The sequence below is a fragment of the Fistularia commersonii genome, chromosome 16, assembly GCF_037954325.1.
Source record: "Fistularia commersonii isolate RoL2024-O1a breed Wild chromosome 16, RoL_Fcom_v1.0, whole genome shotgun sequence".
In the NCBI taxonomy this organism is placed as follows: domain Eukaryota; kingdom Metazoa; phylum Chordata; class Actinopteri; order Syngnathiformes; family Fistulariidae; genus Fistularia; species Fistularia commersonii.
Genome location: NC_141299.1, coordinates 12,537,724 through 12,562,829, shown reverse-complemented (window position 1 = coordinate 12,562,829; position 25,106 = coordinate 12,537,724). Strand labels below are relative to the sequence as shown.

The following is a 25,106-nucleotide window of genomic DNA, read 5'->3' as shown; positions in this document are numbered from 1 at the left end:
TACAGGTTGTTGACACTTTTCTAGTTTTCATCAGGTTAGACATAGTTGCAGTCAGGAGATTGCAGTTTTAAATGCAAAAAAGTGGAAAAAAAATGTGTTTTTATGTAAAAAGCCTGACTTTTCATTAAGAGAGATCATGACAGAGAGATTATTTTGTCTTTCATCATTCTCTCTACAGTAAACTACAATCAGCTAATAAGTCTGGCAGGGCTTACATGATTGGTTGACATAAACACATAGGTCCACATTCAACAAAAATTATTTTTGTTAAAAATGTATGGTTTAGTCAAGATTGATGAACAGCCTTCAACATTACATTTTACCCTCTCTGTTGATGGTGGTATTTCTATTAATTTAAAAGACAGGAGTCTACGCTAACTAACACGGTTGTGTCAGTGAGGATTGATAGAGACGCACGTTGCACATTAACACTTCATTTGCACTTATGTGAAATGTACAGATGCTGGTCTTCATCGAAATCAGTTTTTTGAAAATATAGCCAAATGGCCTCTTGCTGCCATTTTCAATCGCCAGATGTGTATACATGTCAAAGGTGAGCAAGAGAACAGTGAGCTGCCGGCAAATTATCATCTATCATCTACAGACCGGTCTGGGCAATCTACTGCATGGAATCTCAGTAGACTGTTGCTCAACAGTAGATTTCGCAGCAAGGCACTTGCAGTTATAACTTCACAATGTTGCGAGTTAATGGTAATACTAATGTTTAGTGCATGCCAGCCACAAAAACATTTCTCACTATTTGACAGTTTCCATTTTTAGCAGCGAGTGAGAAGGTGTCATGGTGACCCTAGCTCTATGTTGCTGGAGCCTGCCTGGAGGGATGCAGCTGGCAGGCAGAGATTGGACTCAGCTGGCACTGCTGGAGACTCCTCGGGTGGGAGGTGAGTCTGAGGAGCGTGGGCGCGAGACATGAGAGGCAGAATGGCTGGGTTTTTACAGCATCGAAGGCCCGTTCTGCCCCTCAGACTGCCTGTTTTTGTGGAACTGTTCGTGTTCTACGCTTGGTAGAATCATGTTGCCTTAAGAATTATCATTGGATCATAAAACTAATTATGAGGAGCAAAGAAGAAAAAGAAAAGTCCCCTTGTTCAATAGACATTAATGATACACAATCCAACTGAATTTTTTTTTTGTTGTGTGTCTATATATAAAAATGTCAATATATAGAATATAAAGAATTTAAGAAATTACAATTATAAATATGTCAATCTATTTATTTATTTTATGTACATTTTGAATTTTCAGGAATTGAAATATAATGTGTGCCTTTACATTAGCCAAAAGCACATTTCCGGAAGAAAACCTGGTGGAGTCTGGTGGGCAGCTGTTGAACTTCATAAACTCAGTAAAAGAGGCCATCTGCACTGGCTTCTGCCATCCTATGTGTTAGACAAGAGCTGCTTGGAGTGATAATAGATTAAATAGCTGTTTGTTTTACCTCAGGGGGGTGAGCACTGAAATGAGCTATCTTATATCAAAGTGCATATTGCATATTAGTATTCTAGGGTTAGATGGAGAAAGTTGACTCGCTGTGGCGACCCCTGACGGTAAAAGCCGAAAGAAGAAGATATTGCATATTAGTATTCACTGAATTTTTTTAAGTCGTGTTTTCATTAATATGTGCATGTAAAGAAATCTGGTGAGCTAAAATGTTTTACCCAACATTTGCCACTAGGAATGATGATTGGACGCACAATACAGAGGCATATATTGTAAAATACATATATTATTCCATTCAAATTATTTCCCAATAATTCTAGATGAACATTTCTTCTCGAACCAGGAAAAGACTATAAAGTAATATGGCCAAGAATCAGTCAGCCGTATCTCAATCGTATGTTTCACATATTCTGTTTAATAGGCCACTGTTGGTCATTAACCCCTCATAATCAACAGCCATAACCCGCATGAAAATCTTCCTGCTTGGTGCAAACTATTTTCCAGTTGAAATCTCTTAGTTTGGCTGTAATGGGTTCCTCCTCACTTTACGGCCTCTTATGTTCTTCAGCACATTGCCCTTTTCACACGCAATTACATCCTTAGCTCTGTTTCAGTCTCATTGGCCAGGCAGACCCATCCTTTCCTAAAAGCTGAGGCTTCAAGGGATATGACAAATTTCCTTTATGCTCTTGTAGCTCGTCTAAAATTGTAGAAATTTAAGACCATTACATTTTAGCATGTGAAGATACAGTGTGCTGAGCTGCTGTTTTCTTATGATAAACCTTGATTGCGTTAGTAAGATATATTTTGGAGTTATTTCATGAACAGCTGTGCTCTCTATTTTAACATTGCAAATTGAGAAAACAGTCACAGGGGTAAAACTGAGTCACCAAACAGCAGAAATTACAAATAGGCTCCTGCAAGGCAAGGTCAGCCATTGAGGTCAGAGCTTTAATATAAAAAGAAATAGTTTAATAAATAACTCCCTTGTTTTAGTGAAGAAGACAAGAAAAATATAAGAACTTTTCCTCTTGGTGAGTTGAAGGGATGAAGCTTTAAATTAGGGATAGAACGCAGTTTAGTTTTAGACAGAGGATTCAAAACAAGGATTTGTTTGAGAAGCTATGCCATGATTTGAGAAATTATACTTCCAGTTAGTTTTAGTTTCCTTTCTTTGTATTTCATAACAGTTTAGTTGTGACCTTATAGATTTAGAAATCCCATCTGAACAGACTGATCCATGGCTTCTCTATGTGTTTCAATTTTCTGATATTGCCAGAGATGAAGACATTGGTTTAGACTTGCTGAGGTTTCTCCTGAAGCTGGCTCTTTAGTGAAACCTAAATCATGTGGAGTTGTTGTTTCTGAGTTACATATTTATTTAAATCTGAAATGAAATGTCCAAATGTTGCAAGTAGCCTAGAACTATTAAAGAGTCTCAAAATTGTCTAAATGTTCTCAACAACAGGAGCTACAAAATTGAGATGCTCTATATAGAGTTGGACTGTTGATTTGTCTGTTTGTTTTTGTTTTGCCTCTTTCATGAACCAGCCTAAAGTCCGCGTACTGCACCTACTTTATCCGGTATCAGTTATCACAAAAAAGTATCTGAAGAGTGGTCTAAAAGACACTCCGATTGGGATGACTAATAAAGAGGACACACTTTTTACTTCATAAGAGACAAGAATAGTTGCAGCGTCACAGGAAAGGATTTACCAAAAGCTAAATGCATATTATTCAATTAAATATTATATTATTTAATTAATATGTTATATATCTATACATATATATATATATATATAAAAATATATATGTATATATGTATATATATATATATATATATATATATATATGTGTGTGTGTGTGTGTGTATTCAAAATATTATTTGATATTTAACACAACCAGGGATTTTCCTCGTCTTGAATTTGGACTCTGCTGCATGTTGGTCCCTTCAACGGCAGAAACTGTCTGTTGACTATTCACTGCAAGTGGATGGAAGTTAGTCAAGGAATTAACAAATGCAATTTACTTCACTTTTTTATGTCCATCATGATCTAGCTATTTGTCCTCATGTAGTGACCACTCACTAGTGACCACTCACTATTCATTAAATTTGGTCCATATATCTCTCTTATTCACATGTTTGTGAATTCTCATGTGTGCAAGCAGACTGGGTTAATGAATCTGGCCTACCGTTCTCTTCCAGCCTCACTGTCTGATTAAGGATGAAATTAATGGCTTTAACCTTTGGTGCTCAAACATACCACCATCACAAATACAAATCCTACATCCAGGTTCTGGATCTTTGTTTTTCCAGGGACATTTCCTTCCCGTTCAATCCACTTGTATTTCTTTTAGTATAAAAACACAATATTGACAATATTGAAATGATGAAAGCAACAAATTTCATTATAAATAAAAACACATGTCTACTAAACATAGTTTTTCCAAAGGAAATAAGAACAAAAATATACAACTTTTTTTTTCAAACTACTGGAGTCCCCGTGTTGAGAGTCTTATGGATCTCTGGCTCCATCTGCCGTTACAAATGCTGCAGTTCATCATGACAACAAAGATCTTTCAGACTCGTCTGTGTGTGTGTGTGTGTGTGTGTGTGTGTGTGTGTGTGTGTGTGTGTGTGTGTGTGTGTGTGTGTGACATTTGTTGTTTTTGCTTTTTTATATCAAGCCTAAAAGAGGCACTTTAAATTCCCAAGTGGTTCCCCAGTCAAATTGTGATCTCAATTTCCCCTGTCGTATTTTTGTCAATGAATATTACCAATAATCAGTGAGATTCATTGCTCAGAGGCAGTCCTCATAAATACAGCAAATAATTATTATTCATAATTAATTCCAGACTTGCATTCAACAGTTTTATCGGCTTTGCTTCAAAATGATACATGCAGGGTTTTCTTTTTTCCATGCTAATGATTAACACTGTGTATTCATTCATTCATTATATGTTCTTAAAGACAAAGTATCCACACCCAGATGTCCCCAATGGGGATTCACAAAGTATTATCCAGTCTTTTTATCTTATCTTGAACTGTGGATTTGTTACCAGCTGAATACGGAATATCCCTCTGGAGCTGCAATGAAAACAAAAACTCCAAGGAAAGACATTTCAATTCTGTAATTGCCAAATATTTAGAGATAATTAGAGATATTGAACACAAGTTTACAGAAAAAAAAGGATTTAAGTCAATGGTTTGTTGTCAGTTATCTAACAGAAATACAATCAGGTACAATCAGGTATTCCATATGTCATGATGTCCAACTAGATTTTCAATATTGTTGCGTTTTAGACGGGAAAACACCTGGTTGACGGTTAAACAACTGTTTAATAAGCAATAGCTGTTGCTGGTCACAGGCATGCCACACAAGGCTCAATACAACTAACTGTTCCTGCTCAATTCTAGGTAAAAAAAAAAAAAAAACAGAATTCCTTGCACCCTAAACCACAACCACAAAATAACCAGCAACCCCAAAATCACACAGAAAGAAGCCTCAACATGAACCCCAACATTTGTGACTCGCTACAATGCATTGCAATATAAAACATCCCTCAATAAAAATCAGTTTCAGGATTCTTTGAAGGGACTCGTGGCTGAACGACAGTGATGAACAACCTCCTCGTGATCAGTTAAAATTGCTCAAAGCTCTTTCGTGTCTGCATCATGTAGAGGCCTCAGGATAACTTCCCTTCTGATTGCGAAGGCAGTTAGTTTAATCCTGTGGTGTATCCTCTCCTTGTGCTGCAGCAGACGGTAAATACTCAGGGTTTTCTTGGCCAGTACCAGCGTAAAGATGATCTGCACTGCCAGCAAAGAGGTGTGGAATACTGCCTGAGATTTGCACTGTTCAGCTATATATTTGTCCTGATGTGTGAAGGATTGTGGCGACTCAGTGAAGGCTGGCATCATTAGACAAGTGAAGGTCTGTGGAGAGGTGGGTAAAGGGGTGGTTGCCTTGGTTGTCAAGAGCACGATGCTTGTGGTGGAATCTGTGATCTGTGTCGAATGTGTGGCTAGCAGTGTTGTGGTCACAGTGCTTTGTATTGGTCTTGTGGTGGGGAATGTAGTAATTGGTGGGGTTGTTGTCATGAGAGATGTTGTGGTAATTTTTAAAGTTGTAGTTGTTGTTGTAGGGAGGACGGTTGTAGTGGGGATGGTGGTGGTGGTTGGTTGCGTGGTTGGAAGAGTTGTCGGACATGTCGTCGTCAGAGGTGTTGTGGTGGTTTTCAAAGTAGTTGTTGGTGTTGTGGGGAGGAGGGTTGTAGTGGGGATGGTGGTTGTGGGTGGCGTAGTCGGGAGAGTTGTCGGACATGTCGTCATCAGAGGTGTTGTGGTAGTTTTCAAAGTTGTGGTTGGTGTTGTAGGGAGGAGGGTTGTAGGGAGGACGGTTGTAGTGGGGATGGTGGTGGTGGTTGGTTGCGTGGTTGGAAGAGTTGTCGGACATGTCGTCGTCAGAGGTGTTGTGGTGGTTTTCAAAGTAGTTGTTGGTGTTGTGGGGAGGAGGGTTGTAGTGGGGATGGTGGTTGTGGGTGGCGTAGTCGGGAGAGTTGTCGGACATGTCGTCATCAGAGGTGTTGTGGTAGTTTTCAAAGTTGTGGTTGGTGTTGTAGGGAGGAGGGTTGTAGGGAGGACGGTTGTAGTGGGGATGGTGGTGGTGGTTGGTTGCGTGGTTGGAAGAGTTGTCGGACATGTCGTCGTCAGAGGTGTTGTGGTGGTTTTCAAAGTAGTTGTTGGTGTTGTGGGGAGGAGGGTTGTAGTGGGGATGGTGGTTGTGGGTTGTGTGGTTGGTAGAGTTGTCGGACGTGTCGTCGTCAGCGGTGTTGTGGTGGTTTTCAAAGTTGTAGTTGGTGTTGTAGGGAGGAGGGTTGTTGTGGGGATGGTGGTGGTGGTGGGTTGCGTGGTTGGGAGAGTAGTGGGAGATGTTGTCGTGGGCACAAGTGTGGTTATATAGGGAATTGTGGGGCAAATAAAGTAATCTTCTGTTAAGGAGTTTATGTGCTGTCCTTTAAGATGCTCTGGATTCTCACAGACCGCAGCAGGCAAAACAATTTTTGAGTTTTCCATGATCCAGCGATGAAGGTATATAAGATTGCAATCACAGCGCCAGGGATTGTCACTGAGGTCAATTTTTTTAAGCCCTGTTAATGGCTTGAAAATATCCTCAGGAACTGTCTCAAGGTTGTTGTTATTTAGCTGGAGTGTGGTCAGAGACTGTAAATTTTCAAAAGTGTTCGAATCCAGTGATTTTATGTTGTTGTCCATGAGTTTCAACTCCCTCAGCGCCGCCACATTTTCGAAGTCGTCAGCAGATAAAGACTGAAAGCGATTTTTAGACAGATCTAACTTGTTAAGTTTCTTCAAAGGGCTGAATAGTCCTTTGGGTAACATTGTAAGATTGTTTTGACTGAGGTTCAAATCAGTAACTTTATTTTCCCCTCCAAAAAGCACTGGTGGCAGGCTGGTTAATTGATTATTATGTAACGATATGGTTTTCAGCTGAGTGAAGCCAACAAAAAATTCTGGAGGCAAAGAAGTCATAGGATTATTTTCCAAAGTAAGCTTTGTCATTTTCTTTTTAAATGGAAATAAAGTAGGTGTCAACTGTGTTATTTTGTTGTTCTGGATGTTAAATTCCTTCAGCTGCGGAAAATTGTCAAAAATTCCCTCTGGAAATGTCGCAAGTTGATTATCCTCCAGTCGAAGGCTGACCAATTTTTTTAGTTTCGAGAACAAGCCACTTGATAGAGAAGAAAGATTGTTTTTGGCCAAATCGAGACGCATAAGGGACTCAAGGTCATCAAAAGTCCCATCTTCAATGTCAGTAATCTCATTTCCTTTTAACTGAAGATCTCTCACTTTTTTAAGGCCATCAAATAAGCCTTTTTCCAGCTTCTGGATCTTGTTTGTCTTGAGTATAATTGTCTCCAAGTTTCCTAGGTCCTCAAAGACCCCCACCGGCACTGCCCTTAATTGTGTGCTCGAAATCTCAATTTGCTTGACGTCGGCGAGACCCTCAAAAGCTCCGGGTTCAATCGTCTCAGTGGTAGTCTCCATGAATGTCACTTTTTCCAGTAGTGGAGCTCCAAGAAAGGCAGCTTTGGGGATTGTATTGATTTTACTATGTACAAAGACAATCGCAGTCAAACCTGATTGCAAAGTCGATGGGATTTTTGTTACGGTTGCGCCGAGGACCAGCTTTTTGCAGTCAGGACCATTCTCACATTGACTGGCCTGCATCTCTGAGGACTCAAACCATGAAAGCAGAAACAAAGTGATGATTTCTCTTCTCCCCATGCTATTCGAAAATGTAAAACAACAAATGGTTACAAAATATATATAGGACCGAGCAGATTAGATACTAACAATCATAAAACCTTATAGTTGTGAGAAATAAAGTGCAGTCACTTTGGAATTTGACAAAGGCAAGTAGCCTATATACTGTTTTTATAAAACAAGATACTTTTTCCCTACCTGGTTATTTCTTCTTGTGGGAGAAAACAGGTTTTTGTAACACCAAAGCAGACATGCAAATATAGGCAGTTTCACAACCATTGATATCAGCTTCAGCCAGCAGACTTACAGAACGCGGTTTCAAACCTGAGGCGGGGTGTAACACTCGTCTGTCACTCAAGATAAAGATAGGACAGAAAGTTTTAAGTGTGTCCGAAAGCTCCACCCTGCAATATAGCTCTACAACAACAAGACTGATATTTTTGTCTATTTTCCTTTATTACTATATATGATCAAACAGCATTTTTATTTATTCTTTTTTTACTTTAAATCAAGCACATCAATATGACAGCTGATTTTTCATTTTGGGTTTCATTTGTGGTCCTGTGATCATCTGGCCACAGCAGGTCCAAGTTAAACTTTGGCTCTTGCTCAATATCAGCTGGGATTGAATCCAGCACCCATGTGACTCAGTCTGCAGCAGAAGTGGTAGATATCATGAATTAATATTTCGGGCAACTTCCATAAGATGGCAGTCTTTTGCAAAGAAATATTTTGAGCAGGGGCAAAAGTGGCATAGCTGTTTGTAAGAAAACTAATTGATTTTATGTTACTACAAAATGTAACTGAGAACACCGATTGATGCATATATGAAGCACTGAACACGACCCAAAATGTATTCCACCTTTGCAAGTGATGCCAATGGCATCCATGGGCTCCAGGGAATTCTTCATTGCTTAATGATTAGAACCTCACATTTATTACATCCATTTATCCACTACTGTTTTGTTGATATGAATTTTCACCTGTTCTCCGGCCTTACTTTTTTTTCTTTAATCATCATTTGAAGTCCATTAAATGTATACATAGCTCTGATCGATACGTGAGTAAATTATAACTCAGAAGCTGTTTAAAGAGATATGGGGTTGTTACACCATTGCTTTGCAGACAGAAATAAATTATTAAGATATGATTGCTTTCACATAAAAGTGGTACATTTATTCAGTGTATTGCTGTGAAATGTCAAAACCTTTAGATAAAGTGTGTTACAGTGAGGTCAAAATAACACCACAATAAATTTTTCCAAATAAACAAAACAGCCTCTGTATTGTTAGCGCAAAAGGTCATCATCAAACTGTTTTAGATCAGGCTAGATGAAACAAAAAAATGAATGAAATGCTGAGCTGAGAGATGTAAATTATGTACCTACAGTAGTTTGGTGTTTATGTTTACAGCATGTTGGCAGAAGAACCGTGGTTGATAATACACGTGGAAACCAAAGGAAAGAGAAAGCAAATCTATAAACTTGCTTGAGCTAGTTGGCAAATGTGCTGGTGTGGTTATTTCTGATGCCTTTATACATTTAGATAATATCACAACTCCATGTTTTTCAGAGAAACCACAATTATGAGTGGGCTGTTTCTCTTGGCTTTAAGTTCTCAACTTGCCAGATTGCAGTTCCTTCTACGATGCGGCATTCTTATTCCTGCGGCCTATATTTCCCCTTCCTCTCTTATTCCTTCTCCAGCAAACACAGCTGATGCTGATGATGACAGTGGCAACTATTGCAATCGCAATGAGGAAGACAGATGCATCATTTGAAACCAGTCCTTCTCCTCCCTGTCCTCCACTGGTTACTTCCTCAAGCTCTGAGGTGGGTGTGGTCTTGACAGGAGGTGAAGAAGTGCTCCTCCTGGCCGGCGGAGTGTTGGGCTTCCTCCTTTTCTCCGTTGACGTAAAAGCAGGCTGCTCAGTCGAACCCAACAGGTTTCCATCATTCAGCAAGGCAACGAGCTCCCCGTTCAGACTCGTAGGCACATCGCATACTATCAGGGACTGGTTTGTCTTGAGGGGATGCTGTACGAGCCAGTCCCGAAGTGGCTGAATATCTTTGTCACACCTCCAAGGATTCTGCTGAAGAAGTATCTCATCTACCACAGAAAAGGCGTCAAGAGTTTCCTGTGGCAGGTTGGGAAGGGAGTTATTGCGTAGGTCTATCTGGCCCAGGTGACTTACTCCTTGAAGAATACCAGCAGGGAGAGAGTTGATGAAATTGTGCTCTAGTGAAATGTTAACCAGGCTGGGGAGACCTTGAAAGGTTCCAGGGTGCAGGGTTGTGAGAAAATTGGTGTGGAGTGAGACTTCTCCCAGCTTTTCCAACCCTCTAAAAGCCCCGGCAGATACATACTGAATCTGGTTTCGACTGAGCACAAGCAAACGCAGCTCAGTAAGATTCCTGAACACATCATCCTCCACGCGACTCAGCTTGTTGTCATACAGCCACAACTCCTGCAGGGCCATGGGTCCAAACACACCGGGACCAAGACTGTCCAGCTTGTTTTTATACAGGGAGATCTTGGAAAGGAGGGGCAGATGCAGGAAGATCCCTTGGGGAATCGAAGTGAGCCTGTTGTTAGAGAGGAAGAGATTTTGGAGTTTTGTGGTCTTGGAGAACAAGTCATGGTTGAAAAATGTGATCAGGTTGTCTTGAAGAGAAAGTTCCTCCAGATTTACAAGGTAATCAAAACATCCAGAAGGGATTTCCCCTAGTGAATTCCTGTTAAGTCTCAATACTTTTAGCTCAGAAAGACCCTTGAAGGTGTCTCTAGATAATTTACTTATTTTGTTTCCGCCAAGGAAAAGATATAGCAGCTCAGTGAGGGGGTGAAATGTTTCCTCAGGTATGGAAGTGAACAGGTTGTTCGTAAGGTCAAGAGATTTCAATCCCGTGATTGTAGAAAACCAGCTTGGACGAAGTACCAGGAGCTTGTTGTTAACCAGGTGGAGGCGTTCAAGCTTCTGGAGATTATTGAATACATCCTCCGGGAGATCTTCCAATTCTGTGCCATTGAAAAATAACAGTCCTAAGTTCAAAAAGGAATTGATTGTCCCGGGAAGCACTTCCTTCAATGGAGTGTCACTAATTACTAAGAAATCGAGAGCGTTTGAGACATCAGTCACGTCCTCTGGTTTTAGAGAGTAGATGCCACAGTTTTGCAATATTAAACTGTTGGTGGGTGAGGGTACAGCTGTGGGAAAGTTTGAGAGGCCAGTGCAAGAGACTTTGTTGACTACGCAAAGACAACCATCTGGGCACGCCCAAACAGCAGCATGGAAAAAACTGAGAAGTGAAAGCAGATGTAGGGTCCGTCCATATTGCAGGTCCATTGTTAACCTAAAAGTAGAAAAAGCCTTGTTACTGGAGCAATGGTTTTGAGAATAATTATCATATTGTGGAAAGTGGATGGTAAATGAACATATCTCCTAGAAGTTTGGCCCGTAACACATGATAGAATTCTCTCAGCATTTGCAAATGCAGAATTTTATTATTAACAGACGCATGCTGCAATATGCCCTTTTCTGACCGATAAGGATATTTATTTATTGTTCCTGCTCAAAGAGCCATGAGTAACAAGCCATGCCATTTATAATGCAACTATAAGGAGCTAATCATGCTAAAGGCAACTTTGAATTATTATTTACATGGACTTTGCCCCTTGCATTTTTAGCTGAACCAAAATGTGGACATTTAAAGGAATTTTTCTGGTCCAATGTACTGCTGCCATACTTCCACCAGGACAGACCGCATTGCAGACTAACGTTCAAACCTTTGAATTAAAGTTATGCATTTTGAGTCAGTGTTCTACAGCCATATTTGCAGTTTTGGTTTTGTTTTTTTTTCTCTAGAAAAGGTGTCAACATCTACAAACAAATCTGCCAAGTGCATGATCATTGCAGCAGAAGGCCTTGTTCATTTTGTCAGGGAAAATCAAATGATTGCTGTATTTTGGCTTCTTTTTCTATTTTGAAAGATTCCCAGAACAGCCTCTTTCTTTCTTTCTTTCTTTCTTTCTTTCTTTCTTTCTTTCTTTCTTTCTTTCTCAGCAGCCACCATTTTCATTACTTGTTCTCAGGCCAGCTGGGTTACTGTCCACAGAAATAAGTGTTATCTTTTAAAAAAAAAAAAAAATTGTATCTATTTTCCTTCCTGTGTGCTGCCCATGTATTCTCAACATCCAGTGCATGTAACAGTGCTTGTTACTTGCAGAGTTTTGGGAAACCTCCTTTTACACACTTCCCTTTACATCACTTCTGTAAGTTATCACATACAGAGGTCACATTTCAGTCACTGTTGTACATATTTAACAGCAACAGGCATTTTATATCATATGAGTAATGTACAATTCAAGTAGAGTCAAGAAGAAATACCTTTTCACATTCAGTTATACGTAGAGCACAACATCAGCAAAATTTGACCACTGCATTTAACCCATCATGGAACCATGCACCATGAGCAGAAGTCAGCTAAGGAACAGCAGCAGGGGAGCAGTTGGAGGGTCAGTGTCTTGCTGAACATCACTTTGACAGGCTAGGCGGAACCGGGAATGTTAAGATGACTGTCTTAACCCCTGAGCCACGCTGCACCAATTACAATTACTCATTGAAGCACATCGGGAAGGGTTGTTGTTTTACTACATCTGACGCACTGTAGCGTTTGGCCTGTTTTAATGATCCACATTATGAGAGATCTTCGTGCTTCGAGACAAAATGACGTAAAGCAACAATTCCTATCTGGTTTCTATTATACAGTCCCACTCTGACCAAAACCGCTGTCTGTTCTGTACTGGGACAGCCTAGAACAGTCTGCAGTACAATATAATGGCTTAAGCATTTCCATTTGGCCATTAATTGCTCTCATTTCCTTCACTTTTCTTTCTCCGTTACCATGACTGAGGGAGGGGTACTTTGTCTGTTATGACACAAACTAGTGAATGGAATTACACAAGAACAAACTGTTCCTTCATGATGCAGAGCCTAGTCAATAAATCCACTGAAGATAATTCATATTAAGATAAGATAATACAATAAAATTATATTGATCTCCATCTGTGAAATTCAAGAAATTACATTAGTGTTATAAGCTTTGTGATAATGTAACGGCATATAACATATACAGATTCCTTTCCTCAATTAAGAAACACATCAATACACTCCGCCTGCTGTGCAGAATCATCAACGTATTTAGATACACATAACCTTGTCAAAATATAGGTTTAAATCATCTGCATATCATCATTAAAAAAAAAATTACTTAAGGTTGTGTTTCATTCAAAATGATATTTTGTAGTTTTGCAGAACTTACTTTCAGGGGTGGCTGACGACCGAGTGAACAGAGGCAGGGGTCGGTGCGGTTATCTCTTATGTGAGTCCTCCCTTTCTCCCCACCTTCACAAAACCTCTGATGAAATTTCCCAGCGCTGTTTGTCCATCACATTTTCCTGATGACTTTCCTTCGTCATCACCTCATTCCCTGCATCAGTCAGCTTTTGCTTGTAAAACCTACAGGTCTTTTATAAAAGTTTCACTGTAACCGTTCCCTCTCTCCACTGTGCCCCTGCCCACTCAGGCTCTTACACATGCTCACATTTTTGTGAAATGTGGTGGTGGGAATGGGGGGGTTGGGGGCTTTATGTAAGGGGGAGCCCCTCCTCCTGGTGTCAGGCAGCGTCTGGTATGGACTTTATATATGCTTTTGCATTTTAGACCGATGAGAATATCTTTGGGGAAAACGAAAAAATATGCATGTTTTCTGTTGTTCTTTCATGAAAGCTATGTTACACAAGAGAATTTGGATTGTTTCAAAACAATGCACTACATAGGTTTGTTTTTGAGTTTGTGTGCTTTTAATATTACGTACTGTAGAACTTTGACATCTGCAGGATATGAACCTTTGTGTTTTCCTTTTGTTGTTAATTACTCTCTCTGTAGTTAAACCCCTCATCTCAGAGTCACTCCTCGCCCATTGGGTTTTCTCCAAACCTTAGCCAGTTTCTTACTGAATGGTCAAAGGTGGATACCATTATGTTCCATGTCAATGGCAGAGTAAAAAGATTTGTGACCCTTTGGAGCTTTCCTGACAGACCTTCATGCCTGTTTGTCAGACATGATTAAAGTTTAATCCCCCTGTGATGAACTTGTCTTAATTCTGTTATTTCCTTTCTGATAAAATTCAACAAATGAATCAATGAGAGGAAAGCAGGGAAAATCCAGCCGGTGTTATGAACTTCCCTTTGTTGCTGATAGAAGATAAGATAAACTTTATTGATCCCCGTAGGGGATTTTTTTCTTTTTTAATCACAGCAGCAAAAACAGTTCTAATGTCAGAGATACTGTAAATATGAATGTAAATATAAATAGAGAGTCAGTTAGAAGACAGAAGATAAAAAAGACATCCACTAATAAATAGACAGCAGGGAGACAGCAACAACATCAGGGATAAGAATGGACAACAGACTGGAACAGTAGGGGTGAAAAAAAGACAACTAAAACTAAACGACATATAAACAGAGTGACAATAGCGATGAACAAAATAAAATGAATAAACAAAAATAGGCAGGATGCATGCGGGCTGGGAGCAGCAAGGATAAAAAAGACAGCAGACATGTGAATGGGTGAAGTAGTGACGTTGTGGTAGCACAGATCGACATCCAGACTGCTGTAATACAGTCTGATGGCCGTGGGCACAAAGGCACGTTGAAAGCGTTCAGTTCTGCACCGGGGTGGGAAGAAAGATCCCCCCATCAGCCATAGTTCGTTGTGCAGGGGGTGGGAAGTGTTGTCCAGGATAGCTCCTGGTTAGTCCTTCACCCTCCCAACTGCCACTGATTGAAGATGGTCCCGGTTCAGTCCCATCACCAAGCTGGCTTTCCTCACTATCTTGTTGAGCCTGTTGACCTGTAGAATGCATCAGCTTTGTGTGACCTGTCCAGTTTATTGATAATGTGGACCCCAAGGTACTTGTAGGAGTCCACTATCTCCACCTCTTCACCCTGTTACCTGTCTCCCCCGATTCTTCTGGAAGTCCACAACCACCTCCTTGGTCTTGGAGATGTTGAGTTGGAGGTTGTTCTGGTTGCTCTACTCAACAAAACTGGCGATCAGACCTCTTCACTCCTCCTCCTCATCATCCTTGATGCAACGATACCGGAGAACTTCTGGAGGTGGCAGGAACCGGAGTTGTACTGAAAGTCAGAGGGGAAGAGGGTGAAGAATGGAGACAGGACAGTACCTCGGGGGACTCCGGTGCTGCACGCCACGGCCTCGGAAACACAGCCATCCACCATGACATACTGCGGCCGTCCTGTGGGGTACTCCAGGATCCAGGCAGGGGATGTATGTTGGTATGGCGTAGGCACTGTGTGTATGTCTGTGTCACATATTTCTCCTTTCTCATAATCATTTCATCCTGCAATCTGCCTCTGCAACTTCAGCCCTTCTCATCTATCTACCTCGTCTTTCCACGTTTTCAGACACCTATTGTGTCTCTCTATTTCCTCTTTCTTCTTTTGTCTCTTTTTTACTTAACTTATCCTTTTTATCTGGTTCATACTAGATGATCCGTTTGTGGGGAATCCACACTCTGTTACCCAGCATTCCAAAAATTCATTGTTATTCTGATCCTTTGATTTTTTAGCCATTATCCTTGCACATCCCTCCATCCACGGCGTTGTGTTACTTCTACTGCTACACGTCTTTTTGAGTTTGCTGGATTCCTGCAGGGACGATCGCAGATCAGGGACGAGACGGTCCTCCCTTCTCTCAGTGTTTGAGGTTGGAGACTGGACTGTTGTCCAGAATGATCAGTCCCCGGTCGCTCTCGTCCAAACAGTCCACTGAAGAATCCTGATTGTGACACAAAGTTTTTCATGGAAATTTCATATAGGCTGGAAATTCTTAGAAACAGAAGAGTCAGGACACCCAGCTTAACATAAGGCAAATTTAATCTTGTGCACAGGAGGTGAGAGGCATAATACAGAGTCTCAAGGCATCTGTATCCTTGTCCCAGGATGTCTCTGAGTCGGGTGATACATGAAGAAGTTCTTTTTCAACCATGTATGGTGCGGTTTACTATCTTCTGTAAAGTCTGTCTTGTGACCGAAAGCATGGAAAGGAACCGATGATGTAGTTCCTGTTCTTCTCATGACCAGTGGCCTTTTTATTTTTCAGGGCGTTGTCCCATTATCTTGTCCGCACCTCTCAGTGACTCCTTATTTTTCAGGATTGACCGCACTCATGGCATACAGCACCGTAATTTTCCATTACAAAACGAATTCCATCAAAGTGCTGTGCAAGCGAAAAAAGGATTTCAAAGGTTGAAGTTTATAACTTGTTTATTTGTCAACACTTCCCACAAATCACACTAATAATGAATACAAATGATAGTGAACTGTAATATAATTGTAGCTGTGAACCATATGTACATTTTTATCAAATACTTGAAGAAAATGGAAAAGTTACAACGCGACAAACAATTTACTTCCATGCATTACATTGTAGAAAAGACAAATAATTACAAATTCTGTTCGTTCATAAAGAAAATAAAATACTGAATAGAAAATGTAATCAACCAATGTTTGGAAAAGTAGGTATCTAAAACTTAGAACATTAAATTGTAAAAACACATTTATATTTATTATGTTTATATATAAAATCACCCCACTGACTCTTCAAGATCTTTGCAGAGAATGACATGTGGAGTCAAACAAGTTACTCATGTTCAAAAGATGGGGAAAGCAGCCATAAAAATTAGAAGATAACATTTTGCTAATAAGTAATTAATGAATACATGAAGAGCCAACAATCAAGCAGATTAATTGTAAAAATACAGAAACTTAAACTCAAAAAATTACAAAGCAATCACAAAAGTCAAAAATGCCCCAACCGTAAACCATAGGAAAGCATGTCTATATGGGTTACCATACATACTGAAAAAAAAAAAAACACTCAAAAGCTATGTTAAAACAGTACATATTGTAGTAAGTCACAAATGTTGGGGTTTATGTTGATGCTTGTTTTCTGTGTGATTTTGGGGTTGCTGGGAATTTTGTGGGTGTGATTAGGGGTGCAAGGAATTCTGGATTTTTTACCTGGAATTGGGCGGGAACACTTAGTTGTATTACAGGCTTGTTTAGTGTGGCTGTGGCCAATAACACCTAATGCTTATTAAACTGACGTTTTACCGTCACCCGGGTGTTTTGCCAGACTAAAACGCCACAATAGATATATATATATATCTATATATCTATATAGATAGATAGATAGATAGATAGATTTATATAAATATATATATAGAGATATGTGTGCGTGTGTATATGTATATATATATGTGTGTGTGTGTGTGTGTGTGTGTGTGTGTGTATATATATATATATATATATATATATATATATATATGTGTGTGTGTGTATATGTATCCATATATATATATATATATCCTAAATCCTAAATCGATATTGATTTAGATTTAGGATTAGTTCGACTTTTGGTAATATAGCTGAAGTTATGCATTAATCTAAAAACTTATCAAATAGTTTTTGCTGTGGCAAAATTTTCCTTGTGACCCCCTGCAATTCAAGGTTTTCACTCACTGCGTGAGAAAGGATTGTTGTTGCTCACTGTTGTGTGAACTCAGCCTACTGGAAAAGCCCAATCATTGGTTGTCATAGCAATGAACTTGGGCAGTGTTCAGCTATCTACCCTCTATTGTTTGTTTTTTGTTTTTTAGTCCAATCACTTTCCATGGAATTTGTGGCACTCACTGTCATTTGGCAAAGGTTTAAATCTTTTGAAAGTATTTTGACAAGCATTCCTTAAAATTTTTTTTAATCACACACACACTCACTTATTTTTGCACTTATATATCTATATATCTTAAATCCACATCTTACAATACACTGTATACGGTATAAAGTTTTTTGATTAAAACAAATAAAAGAAATGTTCAACTCTTTCAAAGCACTTTGAATCAGAATGGAATGTCTACCAAATTACCGGTACAAACTAGTTGTTTTGCAAAAGTATCAGCAGTTCCCTGTTTTTTTTGGAAAATGGCTCAATTTCGGAACCCACCGCTTATTGTTTTCCCATGGGCAGGTCAATCGCTGATAAGAGAAATCAGAAAGCGAGTGCCCAACTCTACCAAGAGTACAAATAACATTACAAGAAATAAATATAAATGCACTTGTCAAAATTGGAAAACATAATAGAAAGCTGCAAACTTTAAATACATGTTTAAATGCAAACTACTTAACCCTCATAATTAGACATAGATGTGAGAATGTATGCATATATTTTGGAGAAAGCACCAGTAACACCGCAAAATATATACCCAGCCATGTGTTTCCTTCATACACAGAGTAAAACCAAGCTTGACAATTGTGACAGTTAGCTGGTTGGGCTGCAAGAAATATCTGTCTTCTTGTAAGAGGGCAGCTTATCTTTTTCTCTTGGCCGCCGGACTTGCTAACATGTTATGTTTCCTTGAGATGTGTGCAAACTCAGCATCGAGCATCTCTCACCTTTCACAGAATACAACACATACATGGCAGCGATAATGAGAAACAAGCCTATTGCCAAAAGCAGGATATGAGAAAACAGGAAGAACCCAGCCAAGGTTGGATTCAAGGGAACAAACCATACGTACACCTGACCCCTTTGTAAGTTGTGATGAACAAACTCCGATTCCTGTTCCTGCACAAATTCAGAATAGAGAGGGGAAGAGCTACGAATCACCGAAGTGTCCGAAGGAAAAACAGTCGTTTCACCAAACACTGTGCTGGTCTGAGGCGGGGAGGACGGCGGGGCAGAAGAACTACAAAATTTGAAGTCGTTGTCATTTAGAAAGGTAAGAGGGCGAAGCAGCTGGTGCAGTGGACGCTGGCATTGTACTTTGTCGGAAAACACAATATCGTTGTAGCGTAGCCATGTCGCAAGACCTCTGATATCACAATCGCATACCCAGGGGTTGTCACTCAAACTAAGAGTAGTTAAATTTTTATTTGACAAGAAAATATCACCCGAAAGAGTGTTGATGTGGTTGTTACTCAAATCAAGTGTGGAAAGTTTCCCGAGCTCCAGAAAAATGTCTTTGTCTAGATTCTTCAGTTTGTTGTGATGGAGAAGCAACGTCTTAAGATTGCCAAGTTTGGAGAAGAGACCAGGTTGCAGGTGTTGGATGTTGTTAGATCTCAGTGAGAGTTTGTCAAGGTTGGGAAGGCAACAAAACAAGTGTGCAGGCAACTCCTTTAGGTCGTTATTCAAATGTAGATTTAACTCCGACAGCCCAGACATGTTGGCGAATAAATTTTCTGGAACAGTTGTGAGATTGGTTTCGTACAGGTAGAATACCTTCATGTCAGGCATGTGTCCCATCAGCTTGTCGGGTAGAGATATCAGGGGGTTATTGTAAAGGGTAAGCTTGGTCAGCTTGGGCATGTGGTAGAAGGTTTTTTCAGGAACTGTCTGAAGCAGATTAGAAGACAAGGTGAGGCAGGTCAATTTCCTCAGTGACCAGAACACCTGGGCTGGCAGACTGGTAATGTAATTGAAGTGGATTTTCAGCTCCTGCAGCTCGAGAAGGTTATCAAAGATGCCAAGTTGAAGCTCATCTATCTCATTGTTATAAAGCATGAGCCAATTTAGTTGGGTCAAGGAGTCAAAGATGTTAGGGGGGAGTTTTTTTATAGAATTCCAGCCAATGTTCAAAAACGTCAGATTGATCAAGCCATGAAAAACCTCAGGGGGGAAACGTTCCAGTTTGTTATGGCTCAGATCGAGCTCCACCAGCCTGATCAGTCCCTCAAAACTATCCGGGAAAAGGATCGCTAATTGGTTTTCATCTAAATAGAGCTGCTCCAGCCTTGTGAGGGGACTAAAAATTTTAGGAGGAATGGTGGACAAATCATTGTTAGACAGCTTCATGGACTTGAGGCCAGGAACTGGGTGGAAAGCCCGGGGATGAATAGTGTGTAAATGACTGTGAGTAAAAATGAAGCGCGACAAAAATGGTATGTTTGTCATACTGCGCTCATTGATGACATTCATGTTTGTGCAATTGAGCTGAAGCATGGATGTTTCTACAGACATGGTCTCTGGTATGTCTGTGAACTGGTCGCCAATGCAAAGGACGGCACCTGTACCCGAGCACAAACAGCTGCTGGGACAGGATGTGCTGGAGGCAACGTATGGTAGCATTATGAGGATGACTATCATCTGCAACATGCCTGCACATTAAAAGATAAGAATTACTTTAATGTATATCTACTTTTTATGTATATTTCCTCAGAACAGCTGTTAAAGAAGGCAATGAATAGAAATTTGAATTGTAGATAATCTACTCACCTCTCGAATAAGAACCCATGGCTGTCCCTTTGGTGTAATGATTATATTGCTGAACGACTTTCCAAGCTATTCTTTCTCATCCCCGCCCCCCTTCATGGGAGCCCGCCATAAAGCCACAAGCGGAAAAGGAGATGCTGCCTCATTTCCTGCTAACTTATCTAAAATTAAAAAATAATGCCCAGAAGTTCAGAACTGTTCAGTTTGCCAGTAGTATGCCAAACGAATTTGTGACTTTGCAGCACATGTGCAGGCTGACAGTGTTTTCATAGTGTTTGGGTTACAGTTACAGTTTGACTGGGTCCTGGGCCCTTGATGACAGTAAGTTCTAACACTCACAGGCCCAAAATGATGGTTCAGTCATAACAGCTGCTGAAAATCTTCGACTTTATGTTCGCTTTCCATTTGGCGTTAGAGCTGTAAAAGCCAATATATTATGGCAAAGCTGTTAGCAGGCAGCCAAGAGGCTAATCCTGTCTCAAAGCACCTGTTCTGGGGCTTGTCCCTGGGTAGGAATTTAGCCTCCTATCTACTCCCCAAACATGCCTGGCAGGAACTGAAAATATCAACCACAGAGTTGAAGAGAACCAGGGACTAAATCCGTAAACTGTGGCACTTTAACATCTATTTAAATTATGTTCTTGCAAAATGTAAACACACATTTTTGATTACATCTGAAAAAACTGGGACTACATTGAGTCTGTCTTCCTTTTTGACGGTGTTGATTTAAACGGCTGAATTACTAAGGTGGTTACAATAAGTTCCCAATATCCTTAAAATACATCTACTATACCCTGTTCAGATTCTTTTTTTATGTATAAACAGATACTGTACATTGCGTATCAATTGCGGTAATAATATCATACCCCTTTCTGCCACAAGAGGGCGACAAACACAAAAAGCCAGGCGAACCATAGGCACGGGTAGCAATCTCGTTATCAAGATTGTTCAAATTCAAAAAGTCCCACAACAAAATTCTTTTTCAGGCGTTCATGAAATCACATAGAGCAGATTAAATGGACATTTTTAATAATGAAATCAGCTATGTTACAACTCTGTTACTGGAGTAGATACATTGATTTACAGGTTTGATTCTTAAGGCTGTGTTTGGTTTTGCAGCAAGATCTCACAGTGACCAACATCCTCTTGCATCCATCTCCTCTCTCACACACAATACTTCCAGAAACAAGCTGCAAACAGGGAGACATTAAGTTACAGGGTTTACACACACATATACATACATAAAACATATAGAGGATTTAAAATAATATATCCACTATATGTATATTAATGTAGATGTAGCTTAACATTGCCATCAATATAAAAATCAGTAAAGGAAAAAAACATTTTGTGATCTTTTTGTGTCTAAATTCTATAGAGTCTGGACATAAAAATGTATTTAATGCAACTTACGTTCACCCCTTTTCCTTGTTATCGGTTTATCTTGCACCAGATTGGTCGTGATCTCCCTCTCCAGTTCCAGGTCCTGCCGCAGAGCCTCCAACTACAGGTGAAGATTGTGTTACATGGTGCACGTATCTCCAGAGCTATTATCATCTTGTTGGTTGCATAATTGATCCCGGTTCTGTGAATTTTGCCCATGCTGAAGGATTTGACATTCATGTGACATCATGCGTCTCCACAACCCGTCATAATACATGCAGATTGGTCAATATCAACAAGATTTTCTGCCTGCTCAGCATTTATTTCAAACTTGATTTGAGTTTAATTGACTTACCCCTTCCAATTCCACCAATTTGTTTGCCAGTTCAAGAACTGAGAAAGTGAAGAAAGCCAGCAAAAGAAGACCAGTGATCATCCATGCAAAAAATAATCTGTATCTTTCCAGATGAACCCGAGTCTCAAACTTGTAAATCTCTTACCTAACGGGTCATTCCTCTCAACGGGGACTAAGGTTCTGTGCAGAAGCAGTGACAGAAACTTGCTCTGGACATTGGCATCTCCTTTAGGATTTAAAACGCGGTTCTCTGCAAAACCAAAACAAGCACAAAGAAAAATGAGCCACCACAAATGAGGAAAAACGTCAAGATTAACATCCATGCAACTTCCAGTATCACATCTTGAGCTGTTGAATTCTGACATCAAACCAGCAGTTGCGGAAGAACAAATCTAATTCTGTGCAGAACCATCACAAACCTTCAAATAATGTCAAATAATGAATTCTCTCACCACTGTTAAACACGTTCCTTCCCTCTACATTAAGCATTCCTGAAAAAAGTAACAAACCCAGGAATCCTAAGCAATAGTTGACAATTACAACCCTATACATGGCTTTCAACATGTGTTCCCAAGAGCAGCACAATGAGTCGTCCTTCAGGCAATGCAAGCAATCCACTCCCTTGGGTCCTTTTCGTTGATTTATTTATTCTTTTGGTGGATGGGCGGGGCCAGTCAGGTCCTCGTGTGCTAAATCAATATCATGCCATTTAGGGTTTTGTCAATACTCCAACTTTTTTTTCTGGGACCATGAACCATCTGAATGAAATGTGGTGATCTGACGAAAGCCCAGACAGTCATCCCTCTGACACAAATCAATCCACCCAAGAGAGGATGAAATCCATCAACTTCAGAATCACAGGCCTAAATCAGATATTATTAATGGCTCTTGCAAGGCCTTTAGTTTTCATTGTTTCTTCAAAGAGGAACACAGGCTGGTATGAGGAGCTAAGAAAATTAATTCTGTCCCAAGTGCATCAGGGCAATACAGTAGATGAGATCCTTACTCTTGGCCCCAGAGCTGATTCAGAGCTGGATGAACATTTATCACAACAGGTAAGCTGAAAACTCAGAACATATTGAGTTACTATCTTGTGCATCAAGTTAATCGTTTATCATACCCCTTATGAAGAGTGTGTGTGTGTGTGTGTGTGTGTGTGTGTGTGTGTGTGTCTTATTAAAACTACTGCATGTCGCCCTTAGACTTGATGTAGGAGCCTATTGACAGCTCGCTTCTCCCATTCATGTACTGTTTTCAAATCCATTATTTCATTCCATCATTCAGCTGAAGAATCAAACTAGATGATTTAACAACTATAAGCCTTGATGATGAACAGGACACAAACTACATTTAATTAATCAAACTAAAACAACTACATTAAACTGCTATCTGTCTATGTTATGAGGTATTCTTTCCTTTGGGCCCCTAGCTAAAAAGTCTTGATGTATTTTGGGACTTTTGGTTCTTTACTAAGGTTGTGAGTTGTATTTAAGATGGTGTTACATGTTATACACTTTGTGACCCCTGGGAAAAATGTTATGATTCAATTTTGTGAATCCACAGAATTTGTGACTAAATGACTGATTAATAAGAACACAACACATTTACTGTATTCCAGAAAACGATGCAGGCCTGAACATTCAAGCTGGTTCTGAGTTTGGTAGATGAAGGAAACATGTAAAATTCAAGGTTAAGTCACAAAACATTACCCAAATTCTACTTCTTTATAATATTTCATTTTATAACACACGAGTGGAAAGGCAGTTGGTTCTGATGAGTTACTTGTGGAGGTACGGAAGTGTCTAGCAGAGGCAGGAGTAGAGTTTCTGGCTAGATTATTCAACAAGATCTTAGAGAGTGAGAAGATGCCAGGGGAATAGAGAAATGTGATGGCGGCCATTTTTAAAAATAAGGGGGATGTGCAGAATTGCGGTAACTATAGAGGGATAAAGTAAATGAACCATACAATTAAGTTATGGGAAAGAGTAATGGAAATGTCAACATTTGTGTACAGCAGTATGGCTTCATGTTTAGAAAGAGTATTGCAGATGCAGTATATGCTTTAAGAATGCTAATAGAGATGTAAAGAGAAGGTCAGAGGGAGCTGCGTTGTGGTTTTGTAGACCTAGAAAAAGCATATGACAGGGTGCCTAGAGAGGAACTCTAGTATTGTGTTAGGAAGTCTGGAGTATCAAAGAAGTATGTTAGACTGGTCCAGGACATGTATGCTGGCTGTGAGATAGTGGTTAGGTGTCCTGTTGGTATCAAAGAGAAGTTCAAGGTGGAGGTGGGACTCCATTAGAGATCAGCTCTGAGCCCCTTCTTGCTTGCAGTGATGATGGACAGGCTAACAGATGAGGTTAGATAGGAATCTCCAGGGCGATGATGTTTGCAGATGACATTGTGATCTATAGTGAGAGCAGAGAACAGGTTGAGGAAAATCTTGGGAAGTGGAGGTATGCTCTGAATAGGAGAGGAATGAAGGTTAGTCGCAGCAACAAAATGCATGTGTGCTAAAGTTTCAGGGGTACTATGCGATGGAATCAGCTAGAATGAGCAGAAAGGTGTATAAGACAGTGGTGAGATCAGCAATGCTGTATGGCAGGGGTCGGCAACCTTTAACACCCAAAGAGCCATTTGGACCCGGTTTCCATGGAAAAGAAAACACTGGGAGCCGCAGTTACTTTCTCACATCCAAAATAAAAGGTACCGCTGTACATATTGTTTTTTCATATTTTGCCTACCTGTGGTTGAAAGTCTTGACAAAGTGATGGTGTCTTGGCAGGTATACCGGCTTCTGCGAGTGTGACGTATATTTTGAGCGTCGAAAAATAATAATTATAATTTTATTTTAATATTTCAAGATCACAACAATCTTCCAATTTAGAACTAAAATTTTAAAAAAAGCAACTAACACAAATAAAATACACTTTTAATGAAATACTTTTAATTTAAATACTTATAATTTCTTTTCCCAAGCCACTCTGAGCCACAGTGTAAGTACGAAAGAGCCCCATACAGCTCCGGAGCCACGGGTTGCCGACCCCTGCTGTAAGGTCTAGAAACAGCGACACTGACAACAAGGTCAGTGTCACTGAGAGAAGGTCAGAGAAGCCAGACTGAGATGGTTTCGTTCATGTACAGAGGAGGGATGGTGAATATATTGGTAGATGGATGCTGGAATTGGAGCTGCCAGGCAGGAGGTCTAGATGAAGACCAAAGAGAAGATTTATGGATGCAGTGAGAGAAGGTATGAAGTAAGCTGGT

General features: G+C 40.0%; 3 protein-coding genes across 3 annotated transcripts; all 3 read right to left on the bottom strand.

Moving 5' to 3' along the window:
- Positions 1-4,578: 4,578 nt before the first annotated feature.
- Positions 4,579-13,346, bottom strand: LOC147225982 (uncharacterized). Its single transcript, XM_086162237.1, has 3 exons — positions 13,068-13,346; positions 9,392-11,099; positions 4,579-7,801 (listed from the first exon to the last, which is right to left on the bottom strand). The coding sequence occupies exons 2-3, from the start codon at positions 11,090-11,092 to the stop codon at positions 5,114-5,116; spliced, it is 4,389 nt and encodes a 1,462-aa protein (XP_086018363.1). The 5' UTR covers positions 11,093-11,099; positions 13,068-13,346; the 3' UTR covers positions 4,579-5,113.
- A 2,373-nt stretch (positions 13,347-15,719) lies between these two features.
- LOC147225981 (uncharacterized) lies at positions 15,720-20,122 on the bottom strand. Its single transcript, XM_086161840.1, has 2 exons — positions 20,105-20,122; positions 15,720-19,986 (listed from the first exon to the last, which is right to left on the bottom strand). The coding sequence occupies exon 2, from the start codon at positions 19,982-19,984 to the stop codon at positions 18,227-18,229; it is 1,758 nt and encodes a 585-aa protein (XP_086017966.1). The 5' UTR covers positions 19,985-19,986; positions 20,105-20,122; the 3' UTR covers positions 15,720-18,226.
- Positions 20,123-21,141: 1,019 nt separating this feature from the next.
- On the bottom strand, positions 21,142-22,428 carry uts2d (urotensin 2 domain containing). Its single transcript, XM_086162294.1, has 5 exons — positions 22,292-22,428; positions 21,985-22,089; positions 21,840-21,877; positions 21,515-21,605; positions 21,142-21,291 (listed from the first exon to the last, which is right to left on the bottom strand). Exons 1-5 carry the CDS (start codon positions 22,401-22,403, stop codon positions 21,266-21,268), a joined length of 372 nt encoding a protein of 123 aa, XP_086018420.1. The 5' UTR covers positions 22,404-22,428; the 3' UTR covers positions 21,142-21,265.
- Between the last annotated feature and the right edge of the window lie 2,678 nt (positions 22,429-25,106).